The 25773-nt window shown below is 52.8% G+C and overlaps 1 protein-coding gene across 1 annotated transcript in view; it reads left to right on the top strand.

Moving 5' to 3' along the window:
- Nucleotides 1-25773, top strand: part of DENND3 (DENN domain containing 3) — a 58041-nt gene that overhangs the window by 16222 nt on the left and 16046 nt on the right. Inside the window, exons 6-16 of the mRNA XM_007464590.1 lie at nucleotides 3290-3409; nucleotides 3672-3890; nucleotides 7117-7232; nucleotides 10272-10427; nucleotides 12168-12264; nucleotides 13221-13324; nucleotides 13863-14062; nucleotides 15116-15637; nucleotides 20363-20622; nucleotides 21750-21920; nucleotides 23240-23369. Of these exons, the coding sequence (XP_007464652.1) occupies nucleotides 3290-3409; nucleotides 3672-3890; nucleotides 7117-7232; nucleotides 10272-10427; nucleotides 12168-12264; nucleotides 13221-13324; nucleotides 13863-14062; nucleotides 15116-15637; nucleotides 20363-20622; nucleotides 21750-21920; nucleotides 23240-23369 (2095 nt within the window). The remainder of the gene's footprint in view (nucleotides 1-3289; nucleotides 3410-3671; nucleotides 3891-7116; nucleotides 7233-10271; nucleotides 10428-12167; nucleotides 12265-13220; nucleotides 13325-13862; nucleotides 14063-15115; nucleotides 15638-20362; nucleotides 20623-21749; nucleotides 21921-23239; nucleotides 23370-25773) is intronic.

Raw genomic sequence — 25773 nt, 5'->3', positions numbered from 1 at the left:
CCCAGCTTCCCCCCCCTACACGACTTAGGGAGCCACTGGTCTGTCCATTTCCATTCTTGACCTTATGTTCAGTTCATGCTTTTGCACTGTGGCTGGAGAGGTCATTAAAATCTATAAGCTGGACTTTCCTTTTGTGCTTAAAACCCCTCACTTGTTTCTCACTCGTCGCCTTCACCCAGACCTGCATCCCTGGCCCCTGTGTCACCATTCAGCCCTGTCCAGCTGCACTCACCCCCTTGCTCACTGTTCTCCAGCTACACTGGACTTCTGTGGGTCCCTTGCAGATGCTGCCACAGGGCCCTTGCATGTGCTGTTCCAGGAAGTACCACTCTCTCCATTTTCCCCCTCCAGCTCCTACTCCTTTCTCAGGCCTGGCTCAGACATCAGTTCTCTGGAGCAGCATCTCCCACACCATCTCTCTCACAGCAGCCCACTCTCCTGGAGTTCAGCACGCCTGCAGTTAGGGCTTGTGTGTGCGTGTTTTTTGTTTAATGTCCATCAGACTCTGAGCTGCATGAGGACAGAGGCCACATTCAGAACTGCATTTCCAGGACTTACTACTGTGTCCAGCACTTAGCTGCTGTCCCATGGAGCGCTGTTCAGTGAATGAATGAGAGAATGATTCAGCATCGGCCAGCAGTGCTCATTCACTCAGGGTCTGCATGTTGGTGCTCATGGTTTGTCCCAGTGGGCTGAGTTTGGATCAGACTTGTCATTGGGATCCTCCACTAACAAGTCTAATTAGCTCTTGGGTCCAAGTTGGTATAATGGTCATCATTTGTTTTAGGGAGTGTTGTGGCTGTTTATTGTTGTGAAGAAATCCAAGAGGTCAGTTTAGGCCAATTTCATCTGACGCAGGAGCTGATTCAGCAGTGTTTTCCAGAACCCACCGCAAACCAACGTCAGGTTAGAGGTTGTCATAGGTAATAGTCATGAGCTGTGCACCTTGTGTCTTGAATAGTGTGCATGGGCCCCGAGCTGCTGTTGCCTGTTAATTGTGGGTGGGGTCAGCTCTCACCTGTACTGACGGGAGGAGGTGGGAGGCCCCACAGTGTGGGGAGTGAGGAGGTGAGGACCCAGCCCTTTCTCTGACCACCTGGACCACTGGCCTGAGGGGAGCAAAGGCTCTAGGTGCACCCTGCAGCCCCAGGCCTGCTTTGCTTTTATCTCTGCCCTCTAGGAGTTCGGATGTTACTTGCTTTTCAAATGATGGGCATAATCGGGTGTGTCCAGTGAAACACACACGTTTTTCTTCTTACTATTCCCAAGTCACTTTCTACAGTTGCTTTGTGTGCAGAAGCGTGTTGTTTTTCTGAGGCTCCAAAATCAAGTTGAAATTTACAAAGTATTTACCTAAAATCTCTCTCCTTCTTCAGTTTCTTCATCTGTAAAGTGGGGAGAATAACAGAACCCACCTCAGAGAGCATGAGTATTGAGTGCTGTGAAGTTGCTAGCACAGCACCTGAAACGTCGCAGTAGCAATGTTGCTGGTAGAGTGACTCACGTATGTGGTTGGTTCTTATCCTTCTTTTTGGCTGCGTTGGGGCTTCGTTGCTGCGCGCGGGCTTTCTCTAGTTGCGGTGAGCAGGGGCTACTCTTCATTGTGGTGCAGTGGCCTCTCCTGTTGCAGAGCATGGGCCGTAGGTGCGCGGGCTCGGCAGTTGTGGTGCACGGGCTTACTTGCTCTGTGCCATGTGGGATCTTCCCGGACCAGGGCTGGAACCCGTGTCCCCTGTGTTGGCAGGCGGATTCTTCACCACTGCGCCACCAGGGAAGCCTTGGTGCTTATCTTTAATGGAGTGTCTGGCTGACACATTTCCTTTTTTTTGATTTGGTCATTTTTTATTTTTATTTTTTTAAAATTTTTATTAGAGTATAGTTGATTCATAATGTTGTATTAGTTTCAGGTGTACAACAGAGTGAATCAGTTATACATATACATACACCCACTCTTTTAGATCCTTTTACTGCATAGGTCATTACAGAGTATTGAGTAGAGTTCCCTGTGCTATGCGGTAGGTCCTTATTAGTCGTGTGTGTTATATATAGTAGTGTGTATATGTCCATCCCAATCTCCCAATTTATCCCTCCCCACCCCCCGCTTTCCCCTGGTAACCATAAGTTTGTTTCCTAACTCTGTGACTCTGTTTCTGTTTTTACAGAGTTCATTCGCACCACCTTTTATTTTTTTTTTTTTTTGTGGTACGCGGGCCTCTCACTGTTGTGGCCTCTCCCGCTGCGGAGCACAGGCTCCGGACGCACAGGCTCAGCGGCCATGGCTCACGGGCCCAGCCGCTCCGCGGCATGTGGGATCCTCCCCGGACCGGGGCACGAACCCACAGCTCCTGCATCGGCAGTCGGACTCTCAACCACTGCACCACCAGGGAAGCCCTGTTTTGTTTTTTAACGTGAAAATAGAATAGTGACTAAGGTGACTGGAAGAAAGTGCGAGTCGTGAGCATTTTGTCCTGTGGCCCTTTTCCTTAACCCAGTACTCTGCTGCCCTCCATTTCTCATCCTTTCATTCCTTTCCTAGAGGAAGCCTCTCTGTCATCAGGTTCGATCGCTTCTTTCTGTTATGTTTCTCCGAAGCTCTGCTCGTGCTCAGACCCCTCCATCTGCTCGTGGAAGAGCCCTTGCAGAGTGCCTCCTGTGTGTCTGAGGCCAGGGGAGGCTTAACCCTGCTGTTCCCAGCACCACCTTCTTGGAGGGACCGCACCTCCCTCCTTCACGTCTGCCTCGACCTATAACACATAATAGGCATCCTGTGAACGTGGGATTTGTATTTGAAGTGTCATTTTTAAATACCCTCATTTAGAAAAGTAAAGTGTCGTTAAAATTTTTTTGTGAATTCCATGTCTTTAAGGAGCTTTGACTGTTAAATTGAAAAAATAAGCGAATACGTAATAAGTAGTAACCGAGAATAATGCATACTGGTTAAGATTAGTTTGAACGTATGCTTGATTTCGAGTTTGTGCTGGTCGGGATGGATATCTGGAGGCCGTTTATCTTTGTTTTGTCAAGGAACTGTTTCCTAATTAATTAAAGAGTTTAAGGGAGTTTGGCTGAAAAAGACATTAAGTCCTCAATTCATTATGAAACATTCCTGGCAGCTCTGCTTATCATCTCTAGACTGTTTTGTTTCTCTGTGACATTGAAGGTGACAGCATGAGTCTCCACAAGTGTTTTCTAACTCAGACGCTTTCTGAGCCAAAATGGTGAACTTCACTGCCTTCAGTCTCCTCTGGGAGCAGCTCCCTGAGCTAATGATGGAAATTGGTCATTGCAGATATTGAACATGAAACCACTACAGATCGTATTTCCCTCGAGAGCAGACCCCGAAAGCCCCCTCATCGACCTGGACCTTCACCTGCCCTTACTGCGCTTCAGACCTGAGAAGGTGCTACAGGTATGCGTCCTTCCACACCTGTGAGCATCTCATGCTGACTGGCTTAATGGGGCATCACAACTACTCAGAACACTTTTTTTGCTTAAAGCCGACATTCACCACAGAGCACGCTGTTGGCAGGCAGCACTTTTCTGGGGTCAGGTGGCTTTGGTCCTGGCAAGCGGCGTGGGGACAGCAGGGTGGAAGCTGCCCTGCGCCCGGCCTCGTTGGGTGGCGCCCTCGCAGTGTTTCAGGCTTGCTCGCGGTGTTGTTGCTTCCCCAGATCCTAACGTGCCTTCTGACGGAGCAGCACGTCGTGTTCTTCTCGTCCAGCTGGGCTCTGCTGACGCTCGTGGCCGAGTGCTTCATGGCCTACCTGCACCCCCTGCAGTGGCAGCACACCTTCGTCCCCATCCTGTCGCGGCAGATGTTGGACTTCGTCATGGCGCCCACGTCCTTTCTCATGGGCTGCCACCTGGACCACTTTGAAGAAGTCAGCAAGGTTAGGCACCCGCCGCTGGATTCAGAGCATTAAGTCACGTGGGCGCTTTGCGGGGACGCGTGGGAAGCTGCTGGGAGGTGCCCTGCGGTGTGGGGGGGGCGCAGAGGCTCGCGGTCACTCCCATCACAGGGCGCTAGCGCTACCTCCTTGTCCTCGAGGCCACACCCTGATGCCACTTCTCAGGCCACTTAAATTCACGGCAGCTCTGGTGGCTTCCAGGGTTTTCAGGGAGGTGAGGGCAGGCGTTGGAGTCGAGGGAACTGATTTCAAGTCTCACCTCTGCTGCTTACTAGTTCTGCGACCCTGAGTGACTTACTGGCCTTTGCTAAGCCTCAGTCTCCTTATCTGGGAAGTGGGCACGGCCTCGGCCTCCCAGGGCTCTGGCTGAGGAATGTCCCCTGTCCTGCCTGGCAGGTGACTGGGCTTCGTGGATGGGAGCCACCATTGTTATCACTCCATATTTTCCATTTTCACTTTCTTTTTTTTTTAATACACAATGTATTTATTTATTTATTTATTTATGGCTGTGTTGGGTCTTCATTTCTGTGCATGGGCTTTCTCTAGTTGTGGCAAGTGGGGGTCACTCTTCATCGCGGTGCACAGGCCTCTCACTATCGCGGCCTCTGTTGTTGCGGAGCACAGGCTCCAGACGCGCAGGCTCAGTAATTGTGGCTCACGGGCCCAGTTGCTCCATGGCATGTGGGATCTTCCCAGACCAGGGTTCGAACCTGTGTCGTTTGCATTGGCAGGCAGATTCTCAACCACTGCGCCACCAGGGAAGCCCCATTTTCACTTTCTTAAGCCTCTGTTGTTCATTAAAACCGTGGACCTACTTCCTAGAAGAGTGCAGGTGCGTGCAGTGTATTGCTCCGTGTCCAAGGGGCCCGTGGGCCTTGCTGGATCCAGTGGCCATTTACTGGATTCAGCTTGGGGGCTGACCTGTGTCGAGGTGTTAGGCCTTCAGTGTCCTGGTCGTGAAAGGACAGGGAGTGTGCTGGCCACATCATCATAGCAGCGTCAAGGGGCCAATAGAGCAGGCTGGCATACAGTAAGTGCTTAAAATGCAGCAGCTGTTTTTACTGCTGTGCTGATGGGGTGCATTTCGAAGGGGAGCTCATGCCACATGTTTGTGATAAACTGTGACATCGCCAGCAGGAAGAGCAGGTTGGGTTTTCTTAAAACAGCTTTTTTTCAGATATAATTTGCATACCACAGAGTTTCCCGGACTTAACTGTACAACTCAGTGGCTTTAGGAACTTGGTAGAGCTGTGACAACTAATTTTAGACTCTTTGGTCAGCCCACAAAGAAACCCTGCATGTGTTAGCAGTCATCCCCCAACCCCCCAGACCCTGGCGACCAGCATCTACTTTCTATCTCTGTGGAGTTACCTGTTGTATATACGTGGATTTTACGTAAATGGAATCATTCAATGCGTGGTCATTTATGACTGGCTTCTTTCACTTAGCGGCATATTTTTTGAGGTTCATCCGTGTAGCAGCACGTTATTTTTATTGCCGAGTAGGATTCCCTTAAATGAAGAGGCCACAGTTGTTTATCCATTCGGGAGTTGAGAACATTTGGGGTTGTTTTGATGTTTTGACCACAGCTGTGAATAATGCAGCTGTGGACACTCATGTACAAGTTTTTGTGTGGACATGCGTTCATTTACCTTGGTACGTACCTAGGAGAGGAATTTCCGGGTCAGGTGCTAGCGCTGTGTTTAACCATTTGAGAAATGTCCAGACTGTCGTTCCCCGCTGCTGCCCCAGACACCTTCCCTCCAGCAGAGGGCGAGCTCGATTTCCGCACTTCCTCCCAATGCTTGTCTTCTGTCTTCTTGATTCTAATCCTCCTGCTGGGTAGTTTTGATGTGCGTTTCCCCAGTGACTAGCGATGTGCAGCACTTTTCCTTGTGCTTATTGGTAGTTGGTACAGGGTAGGTTCTCAGTTAACTTCTTATTTTATTATTTTTAAATTTTTATTAGACTAAAGTTGATTTACAGTGTTGTTTAACTTTTTATTTTGAAAATTTCTAAGTGTACGCAAAAGCTGAGAGAAGTGCCGTGCGCCCCTCTCTGTCCTCAGCCGTCATCCATTTTTTTTCCTGGCGTTTTAGACCAAATCCTGGCCGAGCCCAGCGTCCCTTCTGTGGTGGAGCCGGGACGTCTGTGTTGTTGGCAGAACCTATGACTCACCAGGGGACAAACACACTGTGGGAAAAGGCCATTCAGACCTCACGGAAGGAATGGAAAAACGTCACCCTCGCAAATGAAGGAAAAATAGGCATACTTTGTAGTTCAAAATTGTGTTTCTTTTTTTAGTCATTAGGGGAAAAACCGTCTTGTTTCAGCCCCTTCAGGAGGGAAACTTGCAGACATATTTACTTGATTCCAGTCTGCAGCCACAAAGGAAGTCGTTTTAGCGGTTTACCTGTTCTGGGAGGTTTTTAGGGCAAAGCAGCTGGTCTTGACTGAAAGTGTTTTGGGGTTTGGATGTCTTCTCGATGTGCTGGGAGCTCGGAAGGGGTCCTTGTAAAAGCTCCGTGTTCGTGCTCACGAGCGTGGCCTGTCCCCTGCTGGTTTATCACTCTGCTCTGCGAGACGTGTTTGTGCCTATTTCACGTGCCACGAAACGCGTGTTGAGAGGCCGGCCCAGCATGGAAGCTGGGGAGGATTCTGGCGTCCTGTTCCTGGGACAGTTGAAGTGTAGAACTCAGGAGGGTGACTCATTATTTGTGTGTTTTGTCACAGATAAGACTTAACAAGTAAGCCATCCACACATCTCAAGAACTCTTAAGTGTGTGGGATCCCAGAGCCCAGGACCCGCCTGTGCTCTGGTCCTTGGGGTGGTGGGGGGCGCGGAGCTGGCTGGGCCGCTCAGCGGGCACCCTGAGTGTTGAATGTCGGAGTGCTCCCACTGGGGCTCTGGAATGTTCTCTCCAGGCTCCCTGAAGTGGCACATGGAGTGTTTGCACAGGGGTGGGTGAAGGCCTGACCTCGTGTGTTGGAATCTTGACTCAAAGAGTCATTTTTAATCAAATTAGCTTGTTAACCTAACTCATGGTATACGCTGCATTTTTCTGGTAGATAATATAAGGCTTTGTGCATATTAGATATGATAATTATCGATGACACGATCTTGGTGAATGCAAAGTGTATCTTTGTGTTTTCAAAGATGTATACACATTCAGATTCTTACTCCGATCTTTACAAACTTATTTTATAGGAAGCCGATGGTTTAATTCTGATAAACATTGACACTGGGAGCATCACCTACTCTAACGATGAGGACGTTGATGTTCCTGACATCCCTCTCCTGGCGGCACAGACTTTTATTCAGAGGTAAGGGGGGAAATAGTAGGTATTTGGAAAAATCTTGTTCAGGTTCATACTTGCCAATTTCAAGGATCTCTTCCAATCTTATATTAACAGATGGTTTATGTAATATTTAGTAGTTTGGAAATTGTGAATATTTAAAAATAAAAGTCATTTGTCTTCATTCCAATCTTGTCTGAATGTTAACGATGGCCCCCAGGCCAGGGGACGGTCACACCCCCGGGACACCTCTCGACCCTCTTCTGCGCCTGTGATCTCTGAAGTTCCTTCTCTGTCCTTCCTTCCTTCCTTCCTTCCTTCATTCATTTATCCACTCACCAGATGTGTATCCAATGCATTGGGCAGAGTATGTATATAATGAACAAACAGATGTGGCCTCTGCCGCATGGCACTGTCAGTCGGCGGCCCCTGACGGCCATGACCCACTGTCCTTCCCTGGGCAGGAAGCTGTCTTCCCCTTTCACCCCCCCACCCCGCTACCCAGTGCTCTCTTAGTTCTTTTATTTTTTCATAACCTGTTTTGTGGCTTTTTGTGGTTTTTCTGTCTCTACAACTACACTTCATTGGCTGAGATCAGGCAAGACAAACTTTTTCCAAAAAGGGCAGATAATAATTGTTGTAGGCTCTGCAGGCCCTGTGGCCTCTGTGGTGATGGGAGAGGCCTGGCGGGGACTGTCCCACGTACTTCTTTCCGGGGGATGAAAGGAGGTGTGATTACTATTTACGCTGGAAAGAAGGTGCATCTGGGGCAGGTGGGTCGGGGCAGAGCCAGGGCTCCCTCAGGTGGACCTGCGGAGGACGTTTCCCCCTTTGGAATCTAATCAAATGGTGGTGGGAGAGTCCTCCAGCTGCTTTTAGTCCTCCAGCTCGTGTGTGGACTTCAGGCAGGCCTGGCATGCAGCTCGTGGTGGGACCCGTGGAGGGCGAGGGGCGGGGGGCTAGTGCAGCAGGTGCTCCCAGCTGTCGTCAAGTAGCTGGACTCTGCTGCTCTGGTGACGCAGCCCGTCTTTTATCAGTGCCGACTGGTCCCCTTTACTTTGTCTGATGGAGGTCGGATGCGGGAGGAGCTGAGGCCTGAGTGGAGGGGAAGGAATGGGTGGTTCTGTGTTGGCTCCCTGACTTGGCTGTTCTCATTTCTGCCTCTTAGCTGTGTATTAGTCAGCGAGCGCTGCTGTAACAAACACCACCTAAGCAACAGACACTCCCAGTCCTGGAGGCTGGAAGTCCGAGATCAAGGTGTTGGCAGAGTTGGTTCCTCCTGAGGCCTCTCTTTTTGGTGTGTAGATGACTGTCTTCTCCCTATGTCTTCACGTGGTCGTCCCTCTGTGGATGTCCGTGTTCCAATCTTCTCTTATAAGGACACCAGTCATATTGGATTAGGTCCACCCTTGTGACCTCATTTTACCTTAATTACCTCCTTAAAGGCCCCATCTCCAAGCACAGTCACGCTCTGAGGTGCTGGGGGTTAGGACTCCAACCTAGGAATTTGGGGGGATACATTTCAGCCTGTAACACCTTGGTATCAATGATTTCTTCTTTCGGGATGGTTTGTACAAAGTACATGGGAGTGCCATCTTCATTATTGTTCCTTCCATCTTCAAAAAATTTGTAAAACTCCCCAAGCTGAGTCCAGGCTCGGGGTGTGGAGTCCTGTGTGGCTGGCAGGCGGTGCTCAGGGGGCCCAGCCAGGGATCCGGGTGGGAGCGTCTCCCTGCGTGAACTCCGAAGGTGAAGCCCACATTCCTCATATCCAGTCACTTTCTGATAAGCGACGTCCACAGTCCCCGGACTTGCAGAGGGTGACTTACCAGGACTGGTGTTTGCCAGCGTTGGGCGCAGCTTCTCAAGTGTGTGCATGGGTGGCACATCCCCAGTAAGATGGGATCTTACCTCTGCCCTCATGTTATTGTTAGAATTCTAGAACATGCCTGGGGGTTGGATTCTCGCTTGGCCAGGCCCCCAGACAGTGGGACGTGGAGTCTCAGGCTCACCGTGGGGGGCTGTTTATAAATGTGAACTAACCCGTGCGTGGTCGGTGGCTCGTCTGTGAAGGGCTCTGGGACCGTGATTGGGCCGTGGCAGTGGGTCTTCCCACGGGGCCTGGGGTGACGAGCGCCCACACTCGGTACTTTGCTGGGAGAGACAAGGGGCAGCAGCGCCCTTCTTCCCTGAGACGCCCCTGTGCCTGGCCGCCCACTGCCGCACGGTCTTCCTCATCATGATCAGAGTGTGTGTCTGCCGGGTCCCTTCTGCCCCACCTGACCTTTGGATACTGTTGGGTGGGTTTACTTTGCACATTTAAAGCCTCAGACTTGCTCCTTGGTGTCCAAAGTCTCATGTAAAAGTGCAGCCTTGGGGGCTTCCCTGGTGGCGCAGTGGTTGAGAGTCCGCCTGCCGATGCAGGGGACACGGGTTCGCGCCCCGGTCCGGGAAGATCCCACGTGCCGCAGAGCGGCTGGGCCTGTGAGCCATGGCCGCTGAGCCTGCGCGTCCGGAGCCTGCGCTCCACAACGGGAGAGGCCACAGCAGTGAGAGGCCCGCGTACCGCAAAAAAAAAAAAAAAAAAAGTGCAGCCTTGGGCAGTGTTGGGGAGGCCAGGATCCTGTGTGATGAAAACCGCTGTAAGCCCCCGTCCCTGAGAACCTCCAGACAAGTAAGTGGCCGTGCCTCGTGCCCCCGAGCCTGTCTGGGCAGGGAAGCTGCGCCGTCCCTCCCAGACCCACTGGAAACCCTTTGGGTGTCGTGGAAGGGCAGGTGTCTGCAAAGGAGGACAGGACTCTCAGCTTGTGTAAAGATGTGCGTGGTCCAAAGACGAGGCCTTCGTGAATTCTGCACTAATGAGCCGTTTGTGCTGGGAGGTGAATAAACTCCCAACAGGGATGTATTTGTAATGACACCCTCCCCGCCCCAGTTATTGATAGGGAGTCTGAGTGTCCTGAGAGTGTTAACTTCCCTCTTCCTGGAGGGTTCTCTCTGGCCGGTAAGCAGCAGTCAGTCACGTGATACGGGCTGGGCTGTGGTCAGTGTCTCTCTGCTCCTTTCCAGGATCCAGAGCCTTCAGATGCACCGTGAGCTGGACCTCGCTCACCTCTGCGCCAGCACAGACCTGAATGAGGGGCGAGCCTGCAGGCGGGCCTGGCAGCAGCGGCTCAACTGCCAGATCCAGCAGATCACCCTGCAGCTGCTCGTCTGCATCTTCAGGTATTTAAAACATCTCCAGTGTCTGTAACCTGGTCCCCAGCCAGCTCCCAGTTCCGTAATGGCCACGGCCCCAAAGCTCAGGGACTGAAATCCAGGATTGATGAGAGAGAGACCCCTGCCTCCAGGAGGATCCCTGAGAGTGTGTTCACCCGCCTGGGGCCTTGCCACCCCCTCGTCTGTCTTGCGAATGACCACCTTGGATGGTCAGACCCGGGTAGGGGGACAGACGGATCATTTCGGGAATGAAGCTGCCCAAAGGAGAGCCCAGGCTGGAGCACCCAGGACTGGCTCCCGTTAGAAACTTTTCTTCTTTCTTCCCATCACTGTCACCATCAGCATCTATTGTGTGCTGTTGGGAACCAGCCCTTGAGCTGAATCAGTTAAATAGACAGTGCGCTGTGTTTACTTCAGTGTGATACAGTGCAGGCGTCGAGTGCCTATTGCTGGCCTAAATGTGCACTCATTTAAGGAACATAATGATAAATATATGCCTACATTTATGTCACACCTTCGTGAAGACGTTATTGGTGGCAAAGCCTTCAGGCCTTTTCTTTCTTCCCACTCTCTCTTCTCTGCTTTGTCTTGCAGCCTCCTCTCTCTCTCTCCCCCACCTCTCCCCACCTCTCTCCCCCCGGAAGGAAGGAGGGGATAATCACACGTTCCCTCCCAAACTGTAGATAGAAGGAATACATACTGGCCAGGTCCTCGCAGGAGAGCTCTTGAGTTCACCTGAGTTTGTTTTATTAACCAAGCTCCTCCCAACCTCTCCCCCCTCCCCCCCCTCTCTCCCTCTCTCCCCCCTCTCCCCCCCAACTCTCTCTCCTGGGTCGTGTAGCAGGGAGGGTGGCAACACCAGGTCCCCTTCTGATCTGGACAGACCCTGCCTGGGAGGGGTCTTTAGACCAGAACTGGCCAACTTGATGACACTCAGTGTGATTCTTTCAAAATCAACATTTTAATGGTTGTATTATTTTGCTGTCTATATTTATGTAAGCAAATGATTTATTAGGGAAAAATGGGATGTCATGTTATAGATGGGTTGTATTAGCTCTTTGCTCAGAGCAGTGTAATTTGTGTGGTTGTCGAAATGTAGTTTTCCTTTTGTTCTTTTAATATGAAATCTTTCATGAAGGTTTTTGTTTTTTAATACTCTGCAAACTTGATGAGTTTAGTTCATTAAAAAGAAAATACGATATCAGATGAAGTAATTTTTTCCCTCACAAGAGGAGGAAAACATCGAACGTGCCACGTCCTGAATATGCCCTGTAGGATTACTGACTCTGTTGGTAGGCTATCACGGTAGATCAGGGGGTCATGTGCCCAAGTCCCCACGGTGTAGGGTGGGGAAGTGGCCGGCGAGGGTCAGGCTGGCGGCCGAGCTGGGTCAGTGCTCAGAGTCTGGGTGCCCTTCCTGTGTCACCACCCTGAACTCAGTTTTATTTGTATGAACAATTATGGATGGTTGCGTCTTCATTTGCATAAGGAGCTAGGGGGCTCGAAGAAGACAGACACCCCCCCAGGCCTGAGCTTCATTCCAGTTGGAGGAAAGCTGTGCTTGAAGTGACGAGAAAGCCCCACCACAGAATACATCCAAACTGTGTCCCTCAGCGCTCAGAATACTGTTCCTACAGACAGGGCTTTTCAAAGTGTGTATTTCTTGTTACTGTTTTTCTGCTAACAGCAACGTCTTTTTCATGTATTTAAAAATATTTCAACCCTTAGACTATCTTTCTTCATCAGGGAAGTGAAGAATCACTTAAATTATGAACATAGGGTGTTCAATAGTGAAGAGTTTCTCAAAACAAGAGCTCCAGGGGACCAGCAGTTTTATAAACAGGTAAGAGGTGTGTGGGGTTTGTGTGCGTGTGTATAGTCAATCCCTCGCCCTTTTCTGTATCTAAAGCATTTTTCAAGTCAAGTGTTTCCAGTATCTGTTAATATTTTATTCAGTGTTTTAGCTTTTCTAAAAGTTTGTTTTAGCGTGGTTTCTTCTGATCCTTTGGCCAGCTCTGATTTTTTTTAATTGGCTTTTTAGAGTGGGATTTACATATAACAGAATGCACCCATTTTAAGTATAGCGTGTGCAGAGTTTTGACCAAGGCATGTACCTGGTCGCCCCTTCCTCAGTCTGGATCTAGAACCTTTCCATCATGCTGCACAATTCCATGCCCTTCCCATCACTGCCCCCTTCCCAGGGCCGGGCAGCATCCACACTCCCTGGGAGCTGACTTGGAGATTGTTGCGTGTGAGTCTGGAGACCGGGTGTGCTGGCTGTGAGGTGCGGAGCGTTAGAGAGGCTGCCTGCCGTCCCCAGGAGACACCAGAATCCATGACAAAACACAGGGACTGCGGCAGCTGCGGTCCCGGGGGGGGAGACCATTACGTTGATAACCTATGGAAACAGTTCTTGACTATTCAATGGCTCAGGCTTGGGGAACTGTCTGGTTGCCGGACAAATGCATCCTGATCACCTGCCTGGGGGTATGTGCGTGGGGGGGGGGGGGGGGGCAGGGTGGTTTGGGCTTTTGAACTTTCTGTGGTTTTTCAAATGCAAAGAGTGGCTGATTCTTTGAGATTGGCTGGTGAGGGATTGAGGGGAAATCTTAGATTATGATAAATTAAGAAAGCTACCTGTGTCTGGGCACTTTTGTCCAAAGGTGCTGGCGAGAGGCCTCGGTGGGTCAGGAAGGGCCACTCGTGCAGTGGCTGCAGGTGCCCTGGCAGCTTGGGGAGGAAAGGACCGTGGAGCAGGTGGAGCAGGTGCAATAACCCGCCCCTCGGCGTCTGTTCCAGGTCTTGGATACCTATATGTTTCATGCTTTCCTCAAGGCTCGGCTCAGCAGAAGGATGGACGCCTTTGCCCAGATGGACCTCCACACACAGTCCGAAGAGGACAGGTTTGCATATTACGTTCTAAAGGATGCACGACTCCTTGGGTGTCCGTGTGCTCAAGGAGCACAGTTTTATTTGGAAGGATAAATGATAAATTCGATCAGAGAAGTCTCACATTTAGAAATTCATAATGAGTCGGGTAACACGTCAGGCTCCTCCCCGTGCATTTCTGTTTCTTGCGGGGGACGCTGAACGTACCTGCAGTGGCAGCTCTGGGTCTTTGTGCTGTTTTCTCCCCATTTTCCTTCTCTTTCTCTCCCCACATCATCACTGTTTCCCGCCTCTTCCATGACGTTTTTCCTGAACCCCTCAAACGTGTATCAGTTGTCGACGACGCCCTTGTTTGTTCTGTGTGTTGTGGCTTCTCCTGGGGTGTGGACTGTATACAGCCTTCACTACACGTGGGAGAGCCAGGAATGTGCCCGCCGTTTCCCACTCGGTGTGGGAACGCTGGATTCTGGCCGCCACGCTGGGGAAAGTGCCCAGTTGAGCCTGTGCTTCAGCCGTTGCTGTGTCTACAAGGTGTTGGGTTTTTCCACCCAGGATGGACGGGATGCTCCTGAGTCCAAGAAGACCCACGATTGAGAAGATGGCCAGCCGGAAGTCCTCAGCCCCACATGGGGCTCACAGGCGCATGGTGGTCAGCATGCCCAACCTGCAGGACATCACGGTGCCTGAGCTGCCGCCCCGGAACTCGTCGCTGCGGAAGATACATACCGAGGATGGTGGGAGCAGCCACACAGGTGGTCCAGCCACGCCTGTGCTGTGGCTTTTCTCACTCACTTGGTTCTCATGCTGCCGGTCACTGAAAGAAACCAAAGCTCGTTTCAGTAGAAGGGAATGGGGGTTTTTTTGCTGTTGCTTTTCTGGCAATTTAGTCATTTGAAATATTTTTAGAATATTCATTTTGCAGACTATGTTCGTTATAGAAAGCGATTTCTCATCTGTATTTTCCATCGCCCCGTCCCACTGTTTCATACTTGTGTGTGTATATGCACGTATGTGTATGTGTACGTAGGAGATACATGTTTAGATATATATGACTGTCTAAGGGGATGCAACCAACTCTTAGGCCCCCAGTGATTGCCAGGCCCTTCCTAGGAGCTGGGGGTACAGAGGAAGCCAGTGCCCGTGGGAGAAACTGCAGTGAGGCCAGCGCTGTGAGCCGCACGGGCCCCCAGTGGCTGCTGCCTCGGGCTAAGGCACCAGTACCAGCTGGTACCTCCTGGCGCATTCGCGGGAGAGCTGGAGGCTGAGTGGGGATCATGCCGGCGACGCCAGGGGGGGCCGTGTGTTCAAATGAAAAGACCTTACTGACCTTCGGGAGGCTCCGGGTGGGTGTGAGTCCCCTGCACAGCTGCTTCCGGGCTGTGTGACCCTGGGGTACCCAGTAGCTGTGTACCGAGGACCCGGGGAGGCCTCAGTCCCCACCCTGGGAGATGGGCGTGCTAACAGTACCCATGGCTCAGAGCTGCTGTTAAGGTAAATGAAACAGCTATTTGAGAGGCTTACCTGCCTGGCAGGTGCGTCTCGGCCTAGGTTATTAGCTTAGTCCTTCAACAAAGACTCACTGCCACGTGTTTCAACTTAGCATCAGCAGTTTTAACAAATAACATTATTTGTGCCATGGGAGCAGTGAGGGGCCCCGTTCAGCGTGGGGCATGTGGAGCTTTCTGGAAGAGGCGCGGGGCGTCCTGCTCCACGCACAGAAATGGCCCTGGGCAGAGTGATGGGGTGGGGACGCGTGTCTGTTTCTAAGGTCTGTGCTAACCGTTCATCTCCCCTTCACTCCTCAGTTCTGGACGTGCCCCTCAAGTTGATATACACCTTCAAGATCCCGGAAATCCACTTTCCACTGGTGGGCCAGTGCGTGCAGGCGTTCCACGCGGACTGCGTGGCCCAGCTGAGCAAAGCCATGGCCTCGCTGCCCCCCGAGAACTCGGTGCTGCTGGCAAGGTACTTCTACCTGCGAGGGCTCGTCCAGCTGATGCAGGGCCAGCTGCTGGGCGCCCTCCTGGACTTCCAGAGCCTGTACAAGACGGACGTGTGCATCTTTCCCGCCGACCTCGTCCAGAGGACGGTGGAGTCCCTGTCGGCGCCCGAGCGCGCACAGGCCGAGCGGACGCCCGAGCTGCGCCGGCTCATCAGTGAGGTCATGGACAAGCCCGAGGATGCCCCCAAGGCCGACGACCGCGTCAAGAACTTCGAGCTGCCCAAGAAGCACATGCAGCTGGACGACTTCGTGAAGAGGGTGCAGGAGTCGGGCATCGTGAAGGACGCGGGCATCATACACCGGCTCTTCGAGGCATTAACCGTAGGTAGGAGGATGCCCGCGGGGTGGGCGGTGCAGACCCTCGAGGGCAGGTCGGCCCAGCCCGGAGGAGCCTTGTGGGGCGGGCGAGGGCTCTACCTGCTTCCTGGGCTGGCCGAGGCTCTGGGAAGGGGGTGGGGATGGAGGGTCTGGCGACGCTTAATGGCATCTCTCCCGTCCTGGGGGGTTGCTCGCTGTGTGCTGACCCCTTCCTCCCACGTGGGGATGCGTGGCTCCAGCCGGAATGCTTCAGGCACCTCCACCCCGGCTGCTTTTGTTTCCCACGTTAACTGCAGTCGTCTGGTTGGTCCAGAACCCTTTCTGCCCCTCCCTCCTCAGAGGGACACTGTCCCAAACTAGACCTTTCCCTTCTGACGAAGTTCTTATGCATTTGTGGCACATGGATGCACCCACAAGCAGAACATAGGATTTGTGCGTTTGTAAACTATACGTGACTCATGCGGTATGTGTGTGTCGGTCTGCATTTTCAAAGCATATCCGTGGTGCTCACAGGCGTCTCGCCGTGCCTTTGCTGCCGGCGGTGTTGTGCACGTGAGGGCGGCGCAGCGTGTTGGCCTGTACCCTTGGTCATGTCCGCCTGTCCCGATGCTGACGAGTGAGGCTCACAGCCTGACCCCCGGGCGTGGATGGCCTTCTCTAGGATGCTGCTGCAGCCCCGTCGGGTGGGAGCTGCCATCCCCCCAGCAGGTCCCTCAAGGCAGGGCTACAGCGCAGGGGGCTGCCCAGCCGCACCTCCTGGGCAGCGCAGGGTGCAGTCGTCTGAAGTGTTCTGCGGTTTGGTGAGCAAGGTGGCCTCGCGCTGAGCGTCGGCACCTGTGCTCGGGGGCGTCTGGGCCTCTCTCCTTGGAGCTGCGCGGCACAGCCTGGCCCGTTTTTCCATCGGGTCGGATCTCCTTCTGTGTCCTGTGCAGGAGCCCCTGTGTCCTCTGGAAAGGCCTGCTTTGCTGGTAACAGGTGTGGGATGTCCTTCCTCGTTGTGTGGCTGCCGTCGAGTTGCCCGGCCTCTCTGTACCCATGCGCGCCGCCTTCTCCCCAGTGGAGGGATGGGGCCGCTTGTTCACGGTCCCTCCATCGGTCTGATGGGGGCGCGGCCGGCCCAGCGCCCACGGGGCCCTCCGTGTGGTGTCACCTTATGTCAGCCACGGAGAAGTGGCCCGTCTTGGCCAGCCAGTCTCGTCTCCCTTGGCATCTGTGGGCGACTGGCGCTGCCCAGGGGACTCCCGTGGGCAGGGCAGTGGGGGGTACACTGAGTCCGCCAGGGGCAGAGGTTCTCGCGGGGCCAACCAGCAGCACCCAGGCCACCGGGAGGTGGGGCGCAGGCGCTGAGGGGCCCGGCGCTCTCAGAGGAGGCCCTGCCCCGCCTTCCTGTGCGGGCCCTCGTGAGGACACGGGTGCGCGCACCAGGCCCGCTGCAGGGCCTGCCGTACCACGGCGTAATCCGGCCGGGGCTGCTGTTCTCTCGTGATGAGGTGTCTGGACGTGCGGCCGGCTCCTTCCTCTCCCCGCAGCCCGGGGCGCCGATGGCCTGGGCGGCACTCTTTTCCTGGGAGGAGAGGGCCTGCCCCCCAGCTCTCACCTCTCCTTGGCCAGAAGCGTGTCCCACGGGAGCCAGACAGCGCGGCTTACAGCTGGACACGTGGGCGCCGTCCAGCAGCCCCAGACTTGCAGGGACGTGAAAGGACACCCGGGAGGGCATCCTCAGATGACCACGGTGACGGTGCTGTCGCTGGCCCTGTTGTCACTTAGGCTCCATTCGCATTGCAAGCCGGTCATCGTTGGCCTTGATTCTGGGATACGCGCACCATTGTCGTGCAGCATCCAATGTACGTTTCTGCTTGACGGGCGCGTATGTGCTAATAAAAGGAGGATTAGGTCAAAGCTGAAGGTCACCATCTTAGAATAAACGGATGTAACATAAGAACACATGTCGGAGTCTGGTATTCGAGGTGCAGGGCCCTCACGACCTGGCCCCAGGGCGGGGAGTCAGCTGTGTGTGGCCCTCAGTGTGGCCCATGGGAGCTCGGGGAGCCGGTGACCCTGCCTCCCCCGTAAGATGAGCTGGAGGGGCTGTGTTGGAGTGCGGGTGAGGGGCAGAGGTGAACAGTTGGCATTTTTGTGCAGAATTGGAGACAAATGAGTGTTGTGTCCGTGGCTGTGGATGTGCGTGGTGGCCCCTCGTGTGCACGGTGGCTATTGCTGTGTGAGTGCCGTGGATGTGCACCATCCAGCTGTGCCGCGGCCTTGGCAGGGGTGGCGTCCACAGGCCCGTGTGGGGCTCCCTGGCCTCTCTGGTGTCCTTCACCCCGGCTCTCAAAGCCCGCGAGCCCGCCTCCCATCTGCCTGTGAGAGGAAGCCGTTTCCGGTTCTGGGGACCTGCGCTTCGCTCCACTTGGCCCCGGCACTCTGCAGGGACCCAGGTGGTGGGAGCATTTGTCCTAATGACAGAAGGGACGGGTCTCTTGGCTCCAGGCTCCACGTCCCAGCATCTTTGGCTCCAACTTGCATTAAGTAATGGCTTCGTGGTTCTCCCCAACCTCCCCTCTCTCGCTCTCCTGATTCTTGGGCTTTTCCTTGGCTACGTAGACTGAACATCCTCTTCCTTGTCGTCCACTTAAAATAGCCAAGTGCTTCTGATTAAAAACGTAATCATTCAGAACCGCCAGGAGGTGTAGATGGAGGTGCCCCAGTCAGAGGCAGCTACACGGAGTAGCCTTTCCAAAATGGAAGCGGGATGAGAACCGTTTCATGGGGTCAGGGGCCCCACCCTGATGCGCGCCCTCTTGGTGCCTCGCTGCCCAGCACAGGGACCCCCGGGCCCGTCTGCCTGGGCACCTGCCCACCGGCCCTTGTGCTTCATTTTTTTCAGTGACTTTCTTTTTTTTTTTTAAGATTTTTTTTGATGTGGACCCTTTTTAAAGTCTTCAGTGAATTTGTTACGATATTGCTTCTATTTTGTTTTGGTTTTTTGGCTGCAGGGCACGTGGGATCTTAGCTCCCCGACCAGGGATTGAACCCACACCCCCTGCACTGGAAGGCAAAGTCTTAACCACTGGACCGCCAGGGAAGTCCCTCAGTAACTTACTTTCTAAAAACGACACAAATATATACAGATATCCCACTGTGGTGTGATTCTGTTTGGATCCAAGGACGTTAAACAAATTTGTAAGTAGTAGACCACAGTTGTAAAGCAATTAGAAAAACACAGGTGAGCCAGAGGAGAATCAACTCAGAATCCTGCCACCTGGGAGATTTTCACCTGAATATTCCTGCGCCTGCACTGTGTGGGGATGAGGCCAGACTCAGTTGTGGCCATGACATCAAATTCCCCAGGAAACCGTTACCTGGCAGGTGTTAGGGAACCAGAGCCGAGCTTTCACAGCCTTTCTTGACCGCTTAGATCTGGCCTCCAGCCAGGCTGGGACAGGGAGGTTCCTGTGTCCCGAGCAGGCCCCCAGCGGGAAAGGCAGACCCACGAAGGCACGGTGTCGGCAGGCCGTCTGCTTGGCACCTGTCCACCCGCCGGCAGGGCTTTCCTCTCCAGTCCTCAGTCTCCTGATCTAGGACCAAGCTGCCCAGGGCAGCTGGGCCTGTATAGAGGGTAGAGCACAGCAAGCATCGTTAGATGCTGTGAGGGAAGAGTGCATCAGCTTAGTGGGCCCCTTGTCTGGGAAGGCTGCCAATGGGCCATTTTATCTGGGTCTTGAAGGATAGGTAGGAGTTTTCTGGTCCGAGCACTCCAGACCAGCATGTGCAGAGGCACGTAACAACATGCTTGTCACTGTGCTGGGATGCAGGAGTGCGAAGGGGAGGAGGGGCCTGATCCTGGAGGAATCTGGGCCTGGTGAATATGTGGAGCCTCATTCTAGGCATGGAGTGAAGCAGGCCGCCGGCGGGGGCAGCTTAGAAGGCGGGAGGCCACTTAGGAGCTTCTTCCTGTGTGGGATGTGAAGTGGCCCTCTGAGGATGGAGGGCAGACAGATCCAGGGTGCAGAATGGAGGATGCAGGAGCCAGGCACAGGGAAACATCGAGATTAGAACGGGCCGGACTTCTTAGCGGCTGAGTGGGAGTTGGGGGTGGTTCCAGCTCCACGTTACAGACAGGGAAGCAGGTTCATTCCACAGCTGGCCTGTGGTCACACTGCTAAACAATAGTGAAGCCGGGCTTCGGACTTGGGTCTCTCTCTGACTTCGGAGCCCCTGAATATTGGACATTTGGGAAGGTTGCTGCATCAACTAAGATCATCACGGTTACAAACAATAACTTATTTGCTCACATACCCGAAGAGTACTGAGATAAACTGGCTTCAGGTAGGGCTTGACCCAGTGGTGTGGGAGTGTCACCAAGGATCTGGTCTCTTTAGCATTAGCTTCACCCTGGGACTGGCCCCAAGATGGCTGCCACCAGCTCTAGAGGTGACACAGGACTTTGTCCTTGTCCCATTGTCCCTATCTGGTGCCCTAGGAGTTACTACCTGGTTAGGTAGGGGCTGGAGAGGGCAATGGGCTCAGCCCAGATCAAGTGCCCACCTGGGGAAGCTGGGGAAGGAGGGGACGCTTTCCAGGTGGTTTCCATCCAGGCAGACTTAGGTGCTGGCACCACCTGCTGTGTCCTGCAGGTGATGTGCTGCTTCCTGATTGTAAAGCAACCATCCTTGAGGCACTTGTGTACGTGGCTGTAAGAATCTCTTTTTTATTTCTTTATAAAACTAAGGACACCAAAAACAGATTGACCCAGAAACATTCAAAGATTTCTACAACTGCTGGAAGGAGGCAGAAGCAGAGGCCCAAGAGGTCAACCTGCCTTTTTCGGTGATGGAACAGCTGGACAAAAACGAGTGTGTGTATAAGCTGTCAAGCTCCGTCAAAACAAATCGCGGTGTGGGCAAGATCGCCATGACCCAGAAGCGCCTGTTCCTCCTTACTGAGGGGAGGCCGGGCTACGTGGAGATTTCCACCTTCAGAAACATAGAGGTGAGGGCAGCTCTGGAAGCCGCCTGGGCTTGGGAGGTGCAGCAGCCGGAACAGCCCACCGGGCTCTGCCAGCCGTGGGCCCGTCACAAGCCACTCATGGTTTGTGCCTCAGTTTGCTCACCTGTAAAGTGGGAATAAGGATGCACCCTCCAAATAGGAGTGATGTGAGGACTGAATAGATGGAGTGGGTGATGTGTTCAGAGCAGTAAGTGCACCGACAGCGGATTCTCTATTCAGCTGACTTGTATCTGGGGGAAGAGCAAGAAGCAAGGCAGGCTTGTCCTTTTGCTGACCTGGTTCGACAATGTAGGAGAAGCATAGATGTTGCTTCACTGAGAAACGGCCGTGGGCCAGCCCCTGTGAGCGGTTCCATCTTGTTTCCTGATCAGGTTCCTGGCTGGCCCACGCTGTTCATTTTATAACAACTTTAAATGTCATCTTCCCCACTAAGGGAATCTGAGTCGAGATCATGACTCATGGCTTACCTTTATTTTCCCAGGTTTACTTCCTAAATTTACAAGTGGCGTGTTAGATGTGTTAATCCAGTTACTGCATATTCCCAGAGACAGAAGAGGCATGAGAACTCCCCTGTGGCCCATGCTTAAGGCTGGGTCAGTGGACGCACCTTCTCACTGGTTCCTTCAGTTTCCCCCCAAGCCTGCTTTGACGGGCTTCCTCCCAGAAGTCCAGAGACAGAGATTTAAGGAGGTGAAAGAATGAAGCACCTTTAAACGCTGTGGACGAGTCCAGCGGTGTGTCTCTGTCGACGTGTGGCTGACAGGTCACACTTAGACCCACCAGGAAGGCTCGTTGAGCTCCAGACACTGCCGTGACCCTGACTCCCCGTCACCCGTCTCTGAGAACAGACCACCTGGAGGACCCCTGTTCACCCCACCCCTGGCACCCGCCTCCGGGTACTTCAGGGCCTTCTTGGGTCCTGCCGGACCTCCCCCCGGGCAGCTCCAGCCCCAGGCCAGCCCCAAGGCCTCTGCCTTCCCATGGGAATGTCAGCCAGTGCCCAGTGGGTCCCCTCGGTGTGTGCAGACCGCCACCCCTAAATGCATTTCCTGTCGACTCCAGGGTCCCTGAGGATGTCATTTCACTTACTTGCCTTTTTCCCTCTGCAGGAAGTCAGAAGCACCACAGTAGCTTTTCTGCTCCTGAGAATTCCCACTTTAAAAATCAAAGTGGTGTCCAAGAAAGAAGTCTTTGAAGCTAATCTTAAAACAGAGTGTGACCTGTGGCACCTGATGGTGAAGGAGATGTGGGCTGGGAAGAAGCTGGCCGACGACCACAAGGTCTGGGGCCCGGGCTGCCTTTTTATTCTCACCCAAGGCTCATGTCTCTATAATAATGCTCAGCATAAAGCCAGGTGGGCCTGGGCCTGGGCCTGGGCGCGGGATCCATTGAATTAGATGAGGTCTCATCAGAAGGCATTAAGGATGCTGTGGTGCACGCGACCCAGTGCAAAGCCCTGGGGTCTTGGGGGACGCCCTGGGGGCAAACGCAAGCGCCGGCAGGGTGGTGTGGGTGGACTGTGGGAGAGGCCACTCAGCACTGCCCCCTGCCCCTGGTGACACCCCAGGGAGGGGACCGTCGGGGGCTGGACTCTGGCAGGTCTGAGCTGGGTGGTCCGGGCACACCCTGCTCTAAGCGGCTCTTCATTGTTCCCCTTCACAGGATTAGGGTTTTGGTTGGGGGGAGGTGTTAGATTCCTTCCACAGGGTTACATTTATGTCCTAGGGCCTTCTGTACCTTCATTTACTTTGGGCCAAACTGATGGCTTTGATCACACCAAATTAAGACTCCCTAGTCGTGAAGGGTACCATGGACGGAGGGTAAGACATGAGGACACACGGTGCAGGGCAGATATTTGTCTTGTCTAAATGGCAAGATGAGACAGGAAAACCCACAACAAAGTGGGCAGAGGGTACGAATAGGGAACTCCCATGAGGGAGCAGTTCAGAAGGTTCTGGAGAGGTGTGCCCACGGATCCTCAGGGAGATGCGGGTGAGGGCGGCACCCAGTGGAAAGCGTCAGGAAGAACGTATGTCCAGTGGTGGGAGAGCTGCCGTTTGTGATGGACGTTCTGTCACTGGAGAAGCCCAAGGTCATGGAGGCAGAAGGAGCGTTTCTGTTTGGAGCAGGAAGCGGGGACTAGGTCCTAAGATTCCAATACTCTATGACTTCGAGGCTCACTGTTTGGTTTTATACCCACTGGTTTATTTAGCACACACTGGCTCATCAAAGCCCGTGGGCTGGCAGACGTCTAAGGAAAGTCGTACGGGCTCACATCCCGCCCTCTCCTTTACAGTGTCTGAGGCTGCCTTTGCCCTTGACGGCAGAGCTGAGTCGTCGTGGCAGAGATTGCGTGGCCCACAGACCCTAAAATGTTCAGCACCTGGCCCTTTACAGAAGTTTGCTGACCCCTGGTATAAACAGCCAGCGTATGTCTCAACTAAGAGGACACGATTACATGACATCGAATCCAAATCTAAACTCTTCACGTGGCTTTGAAAACACACTTCTTTGAAAGTGTTGTTTTATGTGACGTGACAAAGTCTTAGAGTGAAATGATTTCAGTGAAGCTGTGCTGAGATGACTGTCCCTCCTACAGGACCCCCAGTACGTCCAGCAGGCACTGACCCACGTCCTGCTGATGGACGCCGTCGTCGGTGCACTGCAGTCGCCCGGCTCCATCTACGCGGCCTCCAAGTTATCTTACTTTGATAAGATGAAGAACGAAAGTAAGATCAGCATGTGTTCAATGCAGCCATGGTGTCTTGAGTTACGTCTTAAGTGATTTTTATCTGGTTGACTTTTGTCGTATCAATTAGAACCAATCCCAAATGTCTCAAGTTTTTTTCTTCTGTACTTTTCATTTCTGAATATCACACGTTGTTCTGCATCTCTCCTTTTCTCACTTGATAATACCTTGGAGCTCTCTGCTCCTAAGGACACATCGAGGTACCTCATCATTTCAGTGTCTGGGTTGTTAGAGTCCACTTTACACTGGATGATATTGGTCCTGAATCTTAGTTGCCAGCAACAGAATTGCTGCTGGCTGGTTCAAGCAGAGCAGAAATTTGTGGAAGGCTGTTGCGTGACTCACGGAATCGCCATCGTGATCGCTGGAGTTCTGCGGTCGGACACACGCCCACTGCGGAGCTGCAGGGACCTCTGTGCCCGGCTGCCCTTGGCTGCCGGACCCTGCTGCACGAGCGCGTGGAGGCCCCCGATGGCCAGCTCTCTTTTTTCTCTTGATTTGGTCAGTTTCCCTCCATAGCAATGCTCTGATCTCCGCCTGTAGCTTGAAATCTGGCTCTCACATTCTGGAAGCCATACGGAGGTTGGTGGTAAGCTCAATTTCTTATTTTTAGAAGATTTTTCAAGTCTAGGAAATAGCAAATAGGTGAGAATAGCTTCATGCATCATTTTAGCTATTTCTGTTTTGTTGCAACTTTTAAATGAGCTCCTAAAACCAACTGTCCTGTGCTTTGCGTAAAGAAGCAGAGAATAGAGGATTACTTACCGCTATTGACATTACTATGTGCTGGAAGTCACATGTGCTAGATTAAACCCACAGCATGAAATTAATTCATGAAACACGGCTGAACAAGTTGTAGTATGTTCTTAAGATGACACCTGTTCTGTCTGTATATGCACTTGTCAAAAAGTAACAGTTTTATTGAGATACAGCTCACATAGCATTATTCCTTTTTACAGGGTACACCTTCCTGGTTTGAGTGTATTCAGAGTTGTACAGTCGTCAGCATAATGGGTTTTAGAACATTTTCATCTCCCCAGTAGTAAGCCCCGTACATTTAGCAGCCAGCCCTCACCTGCTAAGCAACCACTAGCCTCCTTTCTGTCTCTGTGGATTTGCCACATTTTGGCCTCGTCTGTGCACTTCCTCTAAGTGAACTCGTCTGGTACGTGTCCTGTGTGTCTAGCTTCCTTCACGTAGCATCACGCGCTCCAGGGTTCACCCGAGCGGCAGGTGTCACTACTCCCGTCCCTTTGTGGCCGCATGTATGCCGCTCTGTGGCTACGGCACAGTTTATCCAGTCCTCCACTGACCATTTGAGTGTTTCTGCTCCCTAGCTGTCATGAATAGTGCTGCCGTGAACGTCCACATACAAGTTTTTGTTTGGACGTGTGTTTTATTCCTCTTGGGTATGTACAGCCAGGGAGACACTGTTGTTTAAACTGTCATCCCAGAATCAGGGAAAACAAGCCTCAGTTATGTGCTGATTCCCCTTGATGCATTTTCCTCTTTGCTGTGTCTGTCACTAACTGTGATCCCTGGAGCTTCCTGGTCCCAGGACCCCCCCCTCTCTGGGAGCAGACAGGATGCTCCAGTTGCTGGAGTGACCTGGGGGCGCTCTTGTCAACAGTCCTAGAACCAGACATCGATTGCTGGGTTTTTTTCCCCCCCCTTAATTAGGAACAAAATCAAATACACACTACAATTCAGCTGTTTAGACCACTCCAAGCTCATGCCTGATCTTTGTCAAGAGTTTACAGAAAAGCCTTCTCACTCCTCTGGAAATAACATACACAGTTACCATGGCAGCACCCAACAAATGACACTCTTAATTCCATACGGCAAAGCGGGGATGGTCCAGGCTGTGTCCCTGACCCTTGTTCCCAACCAAGAACTGTTTCCCTTGTGTAGAGCGTAACGAGGCAACCATACATGATCCTGAGCTAAGTTAATAGCTTATGGTCCATTCGTGATGGAAGGTCTAGAAATGAAACTTTCTGAAATCTGCACCCCATCCCTGGGGTGGGGCATTTGGCAATATTTGTGGGGTGTGTGTGTGGGGGGGGGCAGTGGGGAGGTTGCTACTGGCATTGACTGGGTGAGGCCAGGGATGCTGCTAAATGTCCTACAGCACACAGGACGCACCCACGGCAGCCACGTTATGTGACAAGGGTGAGAAACCACTCGTGGGTTAGATTTATGGGGAAACATATAAAGTCTTCTCTTGGCTAGACCATATGTAACGGTTGAGTGTGGACAGAGGTCAGATCATTTAGCTCGAGAGCTGTGTTTAAACAAAAAGCAATGTGAGACGTGGGCAAATGCTCGCCCTCTGGCCGGATACGCTTGGCTTTACTTTAATGTCCAGTTTAAAGAGAGCGTCG

This window comes from Lipotes vexillifer, unplaced genomic scaffold (genome assembly GCF_000442215.2).
Source record: "Lipotes vexillifer unplaced genomic scaffold, Lipotes_vexillifer_v1.1 scaffold394, whole genome shotgun sequence".
Lineage (NCBI taxonomy): Eukaryota > Metazoa > Chordata > Mammalia > Artiodactyla > Lipotidae > Lipotes > Lipotes vexillifer.
This window is presented reverse-complemented; position numbering and strand designations above follow the sequence as displayed.